The sequence below is a fragment of the Macaca thibetana genome, chromosome 11, assembly GCF_024542745.1.
Source record: "Macaca thibetana thibetana isolate TM-01 chromosome 11, ASM2454274v1, whole genome shotgun sequence".
Taxonomy (NCBI): Eukaryota; Metazoa; Chordata; class Mammalia; order Primates; family Cercopithecidae; genus Macaca; species Macaca thibetana.
In genome coordinates, this window is record NC_065588.1 from 50,954,090 (window position 1) to 50,967,034 (window position 12,945).

At 53.2% G+C, this 12,945-nt stretch overlaps 2 protein-coding genes across 6 annotated transcripts in view; one reads left to right on the top strand and one right to left on the bottom strand.

The window, feature by feature from the left end:
• BLOC1S1 (biogenesis of lysosomal organelles complex 1 subunit 1) overlaps window positions 1-12,945 on the top strand; it is a 1,086,347-nt gene that overhangs the window by 35,434 nt on the left and 1,037,968 nt on the right. The window contains exon 1 of one of the 5 annotated variants that reach the window (XM_050749008.1): window positions 233-236. The exons of 3 other annotated variants lie outside the window; for them this stretch is intronic. The gene's annotated coding sequence lies outside the window, so the exon portion shown is untranslated. Of the gene's footprint in view, window positions 1-232; window positions 237-5,810; window positions 5,815-12,945 lie in introns of those variants that run through there. One more of the 5 variants, XM_050749004.1, reaches the window with a different exon arrangement.
• The window catches only part of PPP1R1A (protein phosphatase 1 regulatory inhibitor subunit 1A), a 200,799-nt gene continuing 188,334 nt past the window's right edge, over window positions 481-12,945 (bottom strand). Inside the window, exons 2-8 of the mRNA XM_050749102.1 lie at window positions 8,466-8,705; window positions 4,346-4,406; window positions 3,302-3,339; window positions 2,861-2,924; window positions 2,115-2,270; window positions 1,164-1,270; window positions 481-614 (exon numbers count right to left, since the gene is read on the bottom strand). Of these exons, the coding sequence (XP_050605059.1) occupies window positions 609-614; window positions 1,164-1,270; window positions 2,115-2,270; window positions 2,861-2,924; window positions 3,302-3,339; window positions 4,346-4,406; window positions 8,466-8,549 (516 nt within the window). The 5' untranslated portion in view covers window positions 8,550-8,705 and the 3' untranslated portion in view covers window positions 481-608. The remainder of the gene's footprint in view (window positions 615-1,163; window positions 1,271-2,114; window positions 2,271-2,860; window positions 2,925-3,301; window positions 3,340-4,345; window positions 4,407-8,465; window positions 8,706-12,945) is intronic.

Sequence of the window (12,945 nt, forward strand, 5' to 3'; positions counted from 1 at the left end):
CCAAAAGGAAGGCAGCTGAGGCTTGGAGGGCGGGCGAGGAGGTATCCGTACACCCACCACACCCTCTATCCCATGGGCTAAGTGCCATGGTGCAGTTCCCCTTTTGTCCAGCAGATGGAGCCCACCGCACAGTCACAGCTGGACACGGCACAGGCCTTAGAGCGCCGAGTGTTCCAGCTGCAGGGCAGGCCTGTGAGGTGGTCAGATCGTTCCTCAATAAGAAAAGAGAACCGGGGGCTTTTCTTCCTTCTTGGCAGCCTGGAAGTTATTCCTCCCACCTATCTGACCCTCATCTCTCTTCCCACAGCAAGTAAAGTCAGGGCTAGGGGAAGAACTCTTCCCTGCTCGAGGCTTCTGCCCAGCTCCTCTGTTCTTCCTTCCCAGAGGCAGCTTGGCAGGCGGGTGGGGGCTGCAGAGAGGGCAGGGCAAGAAGGCAGGGAGAAAGGATTCTCCAAGTTGGGAAAGAAGGAAAGTGCCAAGGACCTAACACCAAATTTATCACTTTTTAAAAACAAGAGATTTTCCCCAAAAGTGAAGGAGTAAGAAACAAATCCGGTGTCCATGCATTCCCCAACTGCAGTCTTGATCCCAAGGTATCTCCTCCTCTCTCAGACCTGTTATGGGGGAAGGGGGACAGAAAGAGAAGCTGAGAGGCCAGAGGGTCATTTTGTCCCTTCCCCTTCTGGCCATCCCATTTGTCAACATCTAATGTGTCAGAAAGCTTGTTCTGATGTCTGAGAGCAGTCTTTCCCGTGTCCAGTCTATGCAGGGGGCTGGGGATTGTAAAATCAAAGCTCAGGAAGTTACCTAATCAATGCATCCTCCAGGCAGGGAGAGCCACTGCCCACCTCAGCTGGGCAGGGGAGGATCGCCCTTCGGGTTCCAAATCCCCTTTATCAAAAAATCCACGACCTACTGCTCTCACCCATTCCAGGAGCCAGAAGTCCTACACAAAGTCTAACCTCAAACCTTCTTGCTGCAGCTATCCATTTCTTTGTCTGTCAGAGGAGATGCAAGTCCTTTTACCATAAAGAATAACTTTTCAGGGACTGAAGCTGGTTCTTTGTTTTCCTTTTCCTAGACTCCAAATATTAGCCCCTTGCCTTTGTCCACAGTATTAGCCTCCTCTCCTACGGCCTGGCAGCCCAGCCCTGGGGTCTTACCGAGTTGGCTCCCTTGGAATCCAATGGTGGTATATGGGTTGAGGGTTCCTTTGTGCTGGGTTCCTTACTGCCTCTCTGCTGAGTTTTAGGGATGGATTCTGCAGGCTCTGGGGAGGGAAAATAGGGGTGGAAGGGGTGACATTCATAAGGGTGTTAGGGAGGGAACTGCTTCTCCTCACTGCATCTGTACCCCAGTGGCCCCTGAGAGAGCCCCAGGACCAAGTTGGGTGCAATCAGGCAAGACCAACAGGGTTTTCCTTTTTCACAATTACTACTATAGGTTCACTTTTTCAAAATCTTCAATCGAATTGGAAAGAATAAACCCTTGAAACAGTTGAAAAAACAGTTGAAAAAACAAAACTCAATATGTGTCTAAACCCGACATGAACTCATAGGAGGCTATTTTTATTCTTTATTCTGCTTAGTGAGACCATTCACTGGGTTGCAGAAATATTATGTGTTTGATTGTAGGGTTCTCTGCTGGGAATACTATGTGATACACAGCTTGTGTACTGTATCTTCACAAAATTGGAGGCGTTCTGAATTCTGGAATATGTCTAGGATAAGGGACATAGCGCCCTGCTACCAGCTTCCACTTATTGCATGCTCTGTATGTGTCAGGTGCTGTGCCAAGAGCCAGTCTCATTTAATAGTCACACGCAACCCACTGCAACAGGCACCCTCATTATCATTTTATACTCTGAGGTTAAGTCGTTCAAGGCCTCTCGGCTGGTAAAGTAGCAAGTGGCAGAGCCAGGATTCAGGCCTGTGACTGCTGTTCCCCTGAAGGTGGGTCCCCCCATGTAGCCACAGTGGGGCTCTGAGGTTCAAGTTGGGAGGGCTTGGTGTCACTCAGTAAGGAAAAGTAAAGATTCAAATGTATGCCGAACATGCAAATAGATCCATATCCTTGAGACGGTTTTTGCCTACTACTAGGCAGCCTGAACATACTTTTTGCTGTCCCAGAGGTGCCCAGCCTTGACTCCACTTCTGTGTCTGGGATCCCAGGTGGGCGGGACTCCTGGGTTCCTGTGCTCTCAGCGGCCCCCTCAGGCTCCTCTCCTTGCTGCTGTTGCCCCAGGTGATGCTCAACCATCATCTGGAGCTCTGGGGACACACAGAAAGGGAGGGAACATTGGATATGACTGCCTAGCATCTCCCCTGTGGGCCCCCAGATTCAACAGCCCCACTAAAGGCTCAGCACACATTGCTAGGTGTTTGACTTTCCCATCCACTGAGATCTGAACAAGGAAGGGACATTAGCTGGCAGTAAGGAGGGATGAAAACTAGACCATAAAAAGTACAGACAAGGGAGGTGTAGGAGAAGAGCCTTTAAGAACAAGGGATACTCCTCACTTGCTGGGATACATGGTCTTCCCTGGGGGAAGGTGGAAAGGCTCAATTTAGATTCAAGAAAAATTTGAGTACCTTGTACATGTTATGCACTGTGCCGATGAGTTCACATATATTATTTTATCTGCCATAATGAGGTAGTATTCAAGGCTCAGTAAGTTAAGCAGTTTTTCCCAGATCACCCAGCTAGTCAGTGGCAAAACTGGGATTTCAGCCTCAGTTCATCTAGCAACAGTTCTACCATAATAAAGGCAGATTTAACGACCTCCCTTCCAAAGGGCATTCGGTCTACTCTCCAGCTTCAGGCATAGAGGAGAAAAAGGGATGGGAGGGGTCTTGCGAACCTTTCATTGTGGGTGTGATCCTTGTCATCTTCTTCCGTTGCCGTGGAGACATTGCCAAAGTGGACTGTGAAGGGCACAGAGGATAGGTGCCAGCCCCCTTTGCCCTCCAGCCCCCCTTGCCCTCTAGTCCCCCATGCCTTCTAGCCCCCCTTGCCTTCCTCCTCTGCTTTGCCAGGCTTTTGGATTGGAGCTTGGGGTAGGTGTGAGCTTCAAAAAGTGGGGGAAGAAAACTCCTGCTTCCCCAACCACCTCGACAATGGTGAGCAAGGAGACTGTGAGTGTGTGTGAGTGTGTGTGTGGTGCATGTGTATATGTTCATTCATGCACATTTGGGGGGTAGGGGTACAGGGAAGCGGGAGTCAAAAAGATCCTAGAGATGGGCAGCAGGGTTTTAAGGAATAATCCCCTAATGAGTGTGGGGGTTGTTTGGGCTGGGCTCACCTTGAGATGTGGGTTGGGGATCCGGTCTTCATCTATCTCTGAAGGGAACAGGAAAAGGAGAGGGTGATAAGGACAGGAAACCAGGGATCCCCATAGAGCTGACTTTTCAGGGGAGGGGATTCTGCAGCCGCGCTCCTCCTGATCTGTCCCTCACATCTGCCCCCAGGCTCTTGGCCCTCATGGCTGCCCCACACCTCCTCCCCTCAGCTCCTCTCCTGTGCTTCCGCTGCCTCCATCCCCCTGCATCTAGTCCTGTCCTTGGCTCTGTGGTCCATCCACGTCTGCATCTCTGCCTCAGACCTGGAGATCCCCAAAGGCAGGATCTGTGGTCTTTTTGCTTGTTTTCTTCCTCTGAAGTATCATGTCTCTTTCTCTTTCCAATCATTCCACCCCAGGGTCAGCCAGAACTAAGCCCTGCCTAGGAGGGAACAGTGATAGAGAACAGTAAATGTATTCTGTGCAGGGTCTGGAAGGTATAGGTGGAGGCAAGCTGGAGACCCTGGCATCCTGAACTCCAGCCTAGCTTCTTAGCCTGACCCCCTCTCTTCCACACCCCTGTCAAGCTCCCTACCATTCTGTGAGACCTTGTTTTCTCCCCATACCTTGAGGGGAATGCAGGTGACCAGAATCTCAGCTGCTCCCTGAGCTGCTTCTAACCTTCCCCTCCCTCTCTGGGGGCTGTGAAGAGCTGGTGGAGGCGGTCCCTCCCCCTCACAGCTGACACTGCCTCTGGGGGTGGGGGTAGCAGCATCTCAGTTGCTGGAGAAACCTGGAAGGCTGTTGCCGCAGCAACCAGCACTCAGTTGACCACCCCAATTCCTGGGGGGCTTAGGAGCCAGGTGGTCTCCCTCCCCTTCCTAGCACTGCTCCTCTTTCCAAAAGCAAAGGATATTCTGCAATCCAGCCATCACCTTCCTGCCTTCAGGACTGAGGACATCCCCACCTTCTCAGAGCTGTTCTTCTTCCATCTAGCACCCATCTTCTCACTGGGACCTGTTGCCATAGTGGCCCCCACCCCCTTCAGTAACATATCCTTTGGCTTACCTGGGGATGACTGGTCACTGGTCAGCACGAGGGTGGCAGGGGTGGGGCGGCGCCTCCGAATCTGAGGGAAGGTGGGAAATGGCGAAGAGGTCAAGTACACGTGGAAGCATCAAAGCCCCACCCAAAACCACTCAGTAACATAATCCAGGCTAGCCTACTTAACACACCTCAAAAAATGCCATGTTAATGCAGCTGGAGGCCGTTACCCTAAGGAAACTTATGCAGAAACAGAAAACCAAATACTGCACTTTCTCACTTATAAGTGGGAGCTAAACATTGAGTACTCATGGACATAAAGACAGGAACAATAGACACTGGGGAATACAAGACAGGGATGGAGGAGGGCAAGGGCTGAAACACTACCTATTGGGTACTATGTTCACTCTCTGGGTCAATCATACCCCAGACCTCAGCACCATGTAACAAACCTGCACATGTACCCCCTGGATCTAAAAGAAAAGTTGAAAAAAAACCCGCGACGTTATACTGGACTGACCCAGGGTGAACATCCCTGGGCTCCTCCTCCTCCCGTGGGGAGGGCTAATCCTAAGGACCCAGAAGACCACTTCCCTTCCCTGCACACCCCCATTCCCCTGTTCTGTGTCTCCACCTTCCGCTGGTCCTGGCCCCAGCTCTCCATCTAAGCTATATCTGCTCTAATGCATTGATCTCTGGCCTGCTGTCCTTCCGTCCATCCTGGATCAATGGTCAGAAATAACTTAAGAGGGCACAGCGCTTTCTCTCAGTCTTCTAACCCACTCCCCAAGCAGACGTTAACATTTTGTGTGACAGTGCCCACAGAGAGCATCCTTTTCAAGCAACTCCCAGCCTGGGAGGACAGCACAGAGGAGGATCTGAATGTGCATCTCCTCTGGCCTGCACCCCTCACTCCCTAATGTCCCCTCTATCCTTGGATACACTGCCTTTCTGATTTGTCAAGAAATGGGGTTGGGGGAATCCTCGTCATGGTAAATATAATGTCAATACAAGGAGGAGCCCTAGGCAGGACCCTGGTCAGGGCCCAAAGTTTAGCTGAAAAATCTTATCCTAGGCTCCAGGTCCCAGTCTAAGAAATTAACATATAAAGCTGACTGACTGCCTTGCCTCTGAGTCCCCTTGCCTCCACTGTTGTTCTTTTGTCATGTTGCCAATAAAGTTGATTGTTGTTGAAGTCAGTCCAAGGACTCCTGGGAGGTGTAGTTTTTCCCCTTTCTCTGGCGGCTTTAGAGGCTTGGAAGCAAGTGGAAGGATGGGGGTTAGAGGAAGACCCTCTAGGTTAGCAGTGGGCAGGGAAGGCTAATGGGGCTGGGAAAAGGGCTAAAATTATCCTGGGCTGAGAGGAGTAGGGTGAGGACACTGAATGATCAAACTCTTATCTTTGCGTGTCCATTATTTAGAATCATCACTACTGGCCGTGGAGGATGACGGAGGTGAACACTGCCCTTCTCTATGCCCAGAAAAGTGGGGGGTGCTGGCTATGGCAAGATGGGCTGTTTAAGCCTGAGGGGGGACTCTTTCCAAAGAAGAAACATGATGCATAGAATGAGGGTCTGTGGGGGTAGGGCATCATTTTCCCAGGAGAATTCAGTGGCATCTGTTTTTGGTGACATTTCAAGGTCCCTGCAGTACCAGTCCTTTGTGTATGTGTGTAAGTGTGCACATGGATGAGTTGCACAGACATTAACTGTCAGTCGTCTCTGGACATTCCTGATACACATGGGCTGGGGACCATCTGTTTCATGTGTATGGGGTGGGGGCCATCCTTCGACTAGAAGACTCTTCTACTTCTTTCCATCCCGGAGCGGCAGGGTGTGGTGGTGGTAGAAGAGGGGAAGAGACAGGGAGAGGGTGGAGTGGCGATCAGTGGATTGAGATAACATCAGAGTGGGGAGCCCAAGAAGGAGACTGCAAGTATGACAGAGGGCAGCAGGGCTGTCTGGTCTTGGACACATCACTTCCTTAACCTATTCCTTTCCTTTGGACAAGGTTTCTAAGCACTCAGAGTCCTTGGGAATTGTGATATCCTTACAGCAGAAAGGAGGAAAGTCAGGCTTCCTGAGGTACCGCCCAGGCACCCGAACTAGTGGGAAATAAGTAGATGGTCTCTTTTCTTTTTCTCACACCTATCCCAAATCCTAGCTGTCAGGAGCATGTGATACCTTCGCCTCGGATTTCTTTCCAAAGCTGTCATGCCAAGGATCTGGAAGCTGTGGGCACCCCTCCACCCCCTGCCACTCTGTGCTCTATAACTCAGAGCTTCCAACTCCTTTTGCCCTCCCGTGTTGGTCTGGGTTAGCAGCACCTGCCAAGCCTGGAGCTGTTTGCCTAACACAGCAGGAGGGGCTGAGGTCAGGCCGCAGGAAGAATTTCAGGCCTACGAGACACAGATTCTGAAGATTAGCAAAAGTAGGCCCAAGTCCTGGCTCTCTTTTTCCCTCTGACTCCTCAGGATTGTCTTGTGCCCCTCCCTTGTCTCCTAGATCCCTGAACCAGCTGGCCTTCCCCCTCCTCCTCCCTACCCACCCACTACACCTGCCTCCTCCAACACCAGATACAGGTGTCAGGCCCTGTCTGTGCCAGTGGGAGGCAGTTCTCCTTGGAACCGCATCCCCAACCTCCACAGTCCAGACTCTTGAGCCCTTTTTCCTGGGTCTGAGGCTATCCTGGCTGATGCCCTGCCTCCAGGCATAGCAGCCTTTCCCCTGACTCCCAGTGAACACACCCCATGCTGATGGCTCTCCGTCCTCATCCTCTACAGATTTGTGAGGCTTCAAGATCCTTCACGTACTGCCACCTTAGAGCTCTGAGGCGGTGGACGGAGACGCAGGTACCAAACCCTGTCTCCACATTGGGAAGGCAAAGTGGTAGGGAGAGTGTGTGTACCCCGGCCCCCTTCCCTTCACATCAGACCTTACTCTACCAAACAGCTGGAGCAACAAAAATGACAAAAAACACTCTCTCCACCTCATCCCAAGAGGTCACAAAGTTTTTTTTTGGGTGTTTGTGAGAGAGAGGTGGGGGGCTGTGGCTAGCCAGAGCCTGGCAGCTTGTTGGGAGAAACAGAGAACTGACCTTGTGGGAAATTGATATTCTTTAGGAATGGGAATGTCTAGGCAAATGGACAGAGATTACAAAGAGATGGAGCAATAGGCAAATAAGCAAATATTTGGCAAACGAGCAGTAGTAAGGACCACGGGTGGCCACCCTCTCCACACATACGCTCACTCTCACGGAGGCATACACTTGCTCACACACTCTCATACACTGCCCCCTCTGCCAGGCTGCTCTGAGCTAAAAATAGACCAGGCTAGGAGGCTGGGCCAGGGCCCTGGACTCCCACCCCTTGAGCCAAGGCTGTCACAGTGCTTCTCCCTTGCATATTGTTCAGCTTGGACCCCAGCCCCTGTAAAGACTTCACCTCTGGCCTCCCAGTGCCGCTGGCTCTGTCCCACCCGGACTCCCCACTCCAAAGGGCAGGAGTTGGGAATAAGGACCATGTGTGGAGACCTGAAGAACGGAGCCTCAGCCTACAACTCGACCAACCCTCTCCCCTCTCCCCGGAGCCCCAGCCCTCTCAGTGGTCCTCAGTCCCTTCCTGTTATCACTTTCGGAGCCCAGCAAGGTGGCCCTCAGTTAGGAGGAGACACGGAAGCTGTTTCTCCTCTTCCAACTCCCACCCTTCCAGGCTCCCTCTCCATTACCGACCCCTCCCCAGACCCCTCCCGCATTGCTGCTGATTCCCTTCAGCGCCACCACCAAGCTCAGAAACTCTGGTGGGGGTTGACTGGGTGGGGGATGCAGGGTTGTTTAAGGAGGGAGGGGTCGTGTCCTCAAGCAGGCCCCCTCCCCCAGGGCTGGGAGGAAGAGAGCAACTCTCGCGGGGCCAGGCATCGAGTGGAGGCGCTCTTCCTTCGGTCAGTCTCAAAGAAGCACAGATTCGAGATGTGGCTCCGACGGTGGGGGAGGGGACAGAAGACCCCCCGCCCCCCGCAAACTGAGCGTTCGTCCTCAAAAGGGCGCACTGCTAAGGGAGGACTAGGCAGGGATCCTGGGTCCCACCAGTCCAGGGGTCCCTCGTCCTTGGCTGGGCAGTGCCCTGCCGCCCCGCCCTGCTCCGCACCTGCTCCGCCGCCTCGGGGTCAAGGTGCGGCTCCAGCAGCGGGACCGTGAACTGGATTTTTCGGGGGCTGTTGTCTTGCTCCATGGCTGGGGCGGCGGCCGCTGGGCCCGCGCTGCGGCGGGAGGGAAGGCGGCGGGACTCGGGGCTGGGGCGGGCGCGCTCCCTCTCCGCTCCGCTCCGGCCCCGGCCCCAGCCCGGCGCGCTCAGCTCCCGGCTCCCAGCACACCGCTCCCAGCTCGCGGCTCCGGGGACTCTGCAGCCGCCGATTGGCTCCGCACCCGCCCCTCCCGGCCCCCTCCCCCTCCCCCAGCCCGGAACCTTAACCCCGTCGTGGCTGCGCCGGCGACTGCGGGGGTCACCGCCCCAAGGGCCGGCGAGTCCGGGCGTGGCCCGGGAGCCGTCGTAGTGGACAGCTCAGGCAGATACCTCAGTGTCCTCGGAGTTTTGGGCAGGGCGTTGGGGTGGGGAGCGGGTAGGAAGAACTTGTCCTAGCCGGAGCAGGTTGTAGGGGCTGGGAAAGTAGAGGGGCGCTGCAGGAGAGGAGACTGCAAACGTGAGAGGAAGATTGCATTTATGATTTTAAAGGGGGTTGTATTATTGAGAAAAGATGGAAAGGGGATTTAGGCATGCAGCAGGAGGGATTAAAGTTAGACTTCGAGAGGGACTTTCCCTTGAAAGGAAAACACTAGGCGGAGGTAAAAACTTGGAGGGAAATAAGAAGTCTGCACACCGGCCCTGTGTTGCCTCAGTGCCGGGGAGAGGAAACTGAAGACTTCAGAGGGTCTCCGGAGGGCGCGTTTCTCCTGAAGTGCCTGTGGGAGTGGGTAGAGGGCTTGGGGAGAGAGGACCCATCTGGGACTCGGCAAAAGGAATAACGAGGGTGGGGAGCCAATCCTGCTTGTGAAATCGAGTTCACTTTCTGCTTGCTAAATTAGGGGATGGTAAAGTAGGTGAAAGGCCTGCAAGGGGAAAACGCCTGGGGATGGAGAGAGAAACTCCTTTGGTGGGGTGGCTTGTTTACAGATAGGGTTGGTTTCCAATTTCAGTATTGGCAGGATACTGAAAAGGAGCTGCTGTAACTGAAGGGATGGAGGTTAGGCTATGGGAAGAACTTACTAGTTTGGTGGAAGACTGATGCCAGTCAATACAAGCCAGTGAGGGAGACAGGATAGTCACAGGAGCTGGTGTGTGCCGTCTAAGGACTGGGGATCACTAGACAGGGGGAGGGGAGGTGCTGGGGCACAGGGGAGGGGTAGGGCTGGATGCATCTTTCTGGTAGGAGAAGGTGGAGAGAAGACCTGGGGATGGGAAGGAGGGCACAGGGAGTCCTGGAAGAGGGGAAAGGGTCTGTCTCTTTAGTCTTAAACCAAGCAACTGGCAAGTTCCATACAGATTTATGCCTGGTTCTTGGAGAACCGTATGATCATCTTCTCCTCTAAGGGATCAGCCTCAACTCTCAGTTGCCTCCTCTCCTGGGCAGCCCTTCCCAGACCTTGATTTCACAAGGCCCCTTCCCCTCTAACCTCCCAAAATAACTTTTCCTGCCCTCCCCCCAGCCATATCTTTTTACACATGTCAGGCTCAGTTTTCTCAGGGTAAGGCTGGGGTTATGGGGACCCAGTGGGCCAGCTGGACCTCTGTCTGCGTGTTAACTGGCCCCTGTTTTGCTGTCACTTGGACTCCAGGATTGACTCCCGACACCCAGCCTGCACTTGCATGGCCCCTTTGCTCTCTGGTGTGGCAGGGCCAGATGGAAAACAGCTGGTTGGGTTTCCCTGTCTCCCTTCATTCCCAAACTTTGCGCAGATTCCCCCACAAGAAGTGACAGTGGAGAAAGAGATCGTGAAGGCACTGAAGCAGAGAGGATAAGGGTTGGGGGCTAGGGAGATACCTGGCCCATTAGGGCTCAGTTGCTTGCTCTGGCTTCCTTTCTACTCACCCCACTTCCTAACCACACATCCACAGAGCAGGATCCCAAATATCCTCTGAATAGGTGACTTGTTTATTCCCCATCCCATTCTACCAGGGCCATGGGATGTGAAGCCAGGATTCCCACATCCCTATGTCTGGGGACTCAGGCTTCTCTCAGGAGCCTCCATCTCATTTGTAAAACAGAGGAGCCCACCTCCTAGGGTTGAGTATCATCTAGGGTAGCATACCTAGTGCATAGAATGTCTCAGTTAATTGTAGCTGCTGGTTTTATTGTTATCTCCTAGCAGGATGGCAGAGTTGAGAGGTGGTCACCTCTTGGAGGGGTTACCTCTCCACACCCACCCCAGTCATCCAGCTTGCCTAGTCCTCTTTCGGATTCCCTGCTCTCCCTCAAACTTTGGTCTGGTCATGGAAATTCCTCCCAAAGTCTCTCACCCACCCTATGTTGCCTTCTCAAGTCCCAGATTCTCAGAGTCCTTTGTCCTGAAAGCCACGGGTAAGGAGAGAGACCAAGAGAGCTTGAGCTCTGGAGAGATGGCTGATGAGGGGCTGCGTGGGAAGAGGGGTCCTGGCAGCAGCTGGTGCTGGGGTGGAGGCAGGGGAGGAGAGAGGAGGGAGAGGGAAGAGTGATGGCTCCCAGTACTGGCTTTGGGAGGAGGAGACAGGGGAAAGTGGGCGAAGCGTTTATGGGTAGCAGGGAGGTGGAGTGTGGTTGGGTGCAGCTTTTGGTGCCGGGTAAGCTGGAATGGGTCTGTCTGTGAAGGTGTGTGTTTATTGTCATTTTGACTTTTATTTATGTCCATAGCTATGTGAGTGCCTGTTGGGCCGGTGGGTGTATGAAGGTGTGGGTTGCTCACACACAGGCCTGGGGCACTGCAGAGGGCCTGACACCTGCTCTTGGAACCTTTCCTAGAGTGAGTAAGAGTTAGAGCCTGCCTCATCCCAACTCCTTCCCTCAGCTTGCATGTTTCTATGTTAGGAGCCTGTGTTCACAGCCCTGCTGCAGTCACAGCCTGGGCTGGAGGAGCAGCAGCTGTATGTGGTGCACTGCTGGCTCCATGAAATATTTAAAGTTACAGGGATGTGACTGGGTGATGCAGTCACTTAATGACTCTCACCCTCCCCTATTTTCGGGGCTGGACTCCGGGTTAATGGGACTGCTCTTTGTTGCTCTCAGCACTTTCTGCTTTTATCTATCCACCCTTCTCACCCCCACTAACCCTCACAACCACCCAGGAGGGAAGGCAGGTATTAGGGTGCTTATTTTACTTCTCAAGGGGAGGGTAGTATAGAGAGGTGTTGCTAAGATGGGCCACCTGGGCCAGGATATGAACGGTCAGGCTTCAATTCCTCCATCTGCTACTAACTCTCAGGGTGACTCTGGGGTTGCTCCTCCAACCCCCAACCAGACTCGGTTTCCTTATCTTCAAAATGAAGGGGACCAGGTGACTATACAGGTTTCTTCTGCTCTAATATTCTGTTATTCTGAGTTGAGGGCACTCCTGTCACACAGCCAGGAAGTCTCAGAAACAGGGTTAGAACCCAGGAGCCCCAGGACCTTACCTGCATCTTTGCCTTTCTCCCTGCCTGGCCAGTGTGGCAGAGGCACACTCCGGCTTGTTGAAAACGCGAGGCACACACACTTTTTATACACACAGTTCCGAGAAGGTAAGGCCAGAGACTGCTGTTATACACCCACAGGAGCAGCGACCCCATCCAAGTGGCCCCCCAGGAAGCCAGATGCTCATGCCAATGTGCTGCAGTTACTCAAATGTTTCTGGAAACTCTTGGAATCATCTCAGAGCTTGAGGCATATGCTCTGACAATCCCCATGGGGGGTGAATCATTACCCTTTAGGGTGGCCTTGCTCCTTTGGAAATGACCAAGAGCCTTTAAGGGCCAACCCTTGTGAAGATAGAGCGGGGCCAGGTGGGGAGTAAGCCTTGATCTGGAAGAGAGATGTGGGTCCCTGGCAGTGAGACTGTGTGTCCTGCAGGGGTTGGAGCCCATCTAGAAGGCTTCCCTGCAAGAAGTTTCCAGAGCTTCTTGTGAGCCCCAGAAGCAGCATTGGAGTAGATGTGTGGCCTCCTAGGGGATGACTTGGAAGCCCAGCTTCCTCTGACTGTGTGAGGCCTGGTTTGCCTATGAAAAAAAGCCCAGCGTTGCAATTCTGTCAGGCTTGAGTGCACACTCCCCCAGCAGCTGGCAGTCTTGGGAATGGGGCCAGAGCTGGTGATTCAAACAGAGGGGATGCTCATTTTCAAAGTGCTTTGCCTCTTCATGAACCCCCAAATCCACTGGTAGGGTGAAAGAGACATCAAGAACAGCCAGTTGAACCCTTCAGGCTAGAGAGGAGACATCAAGGCAATAGGGAGGAACAGCTCTTCCAAGGACCAAAAGCCAGGCCAGCACTTTCCCCAGTAAACCAGATTTGGTGGCTATGGCAGGGTAATGGCTGAACCTAAAGCAAGGTCATGGACTAGATGACCTCTTGAGATGCATTTTTTTTTTTTTTTTTTTTTTTTTTGAGACAGTCTTGCTCTGTCAC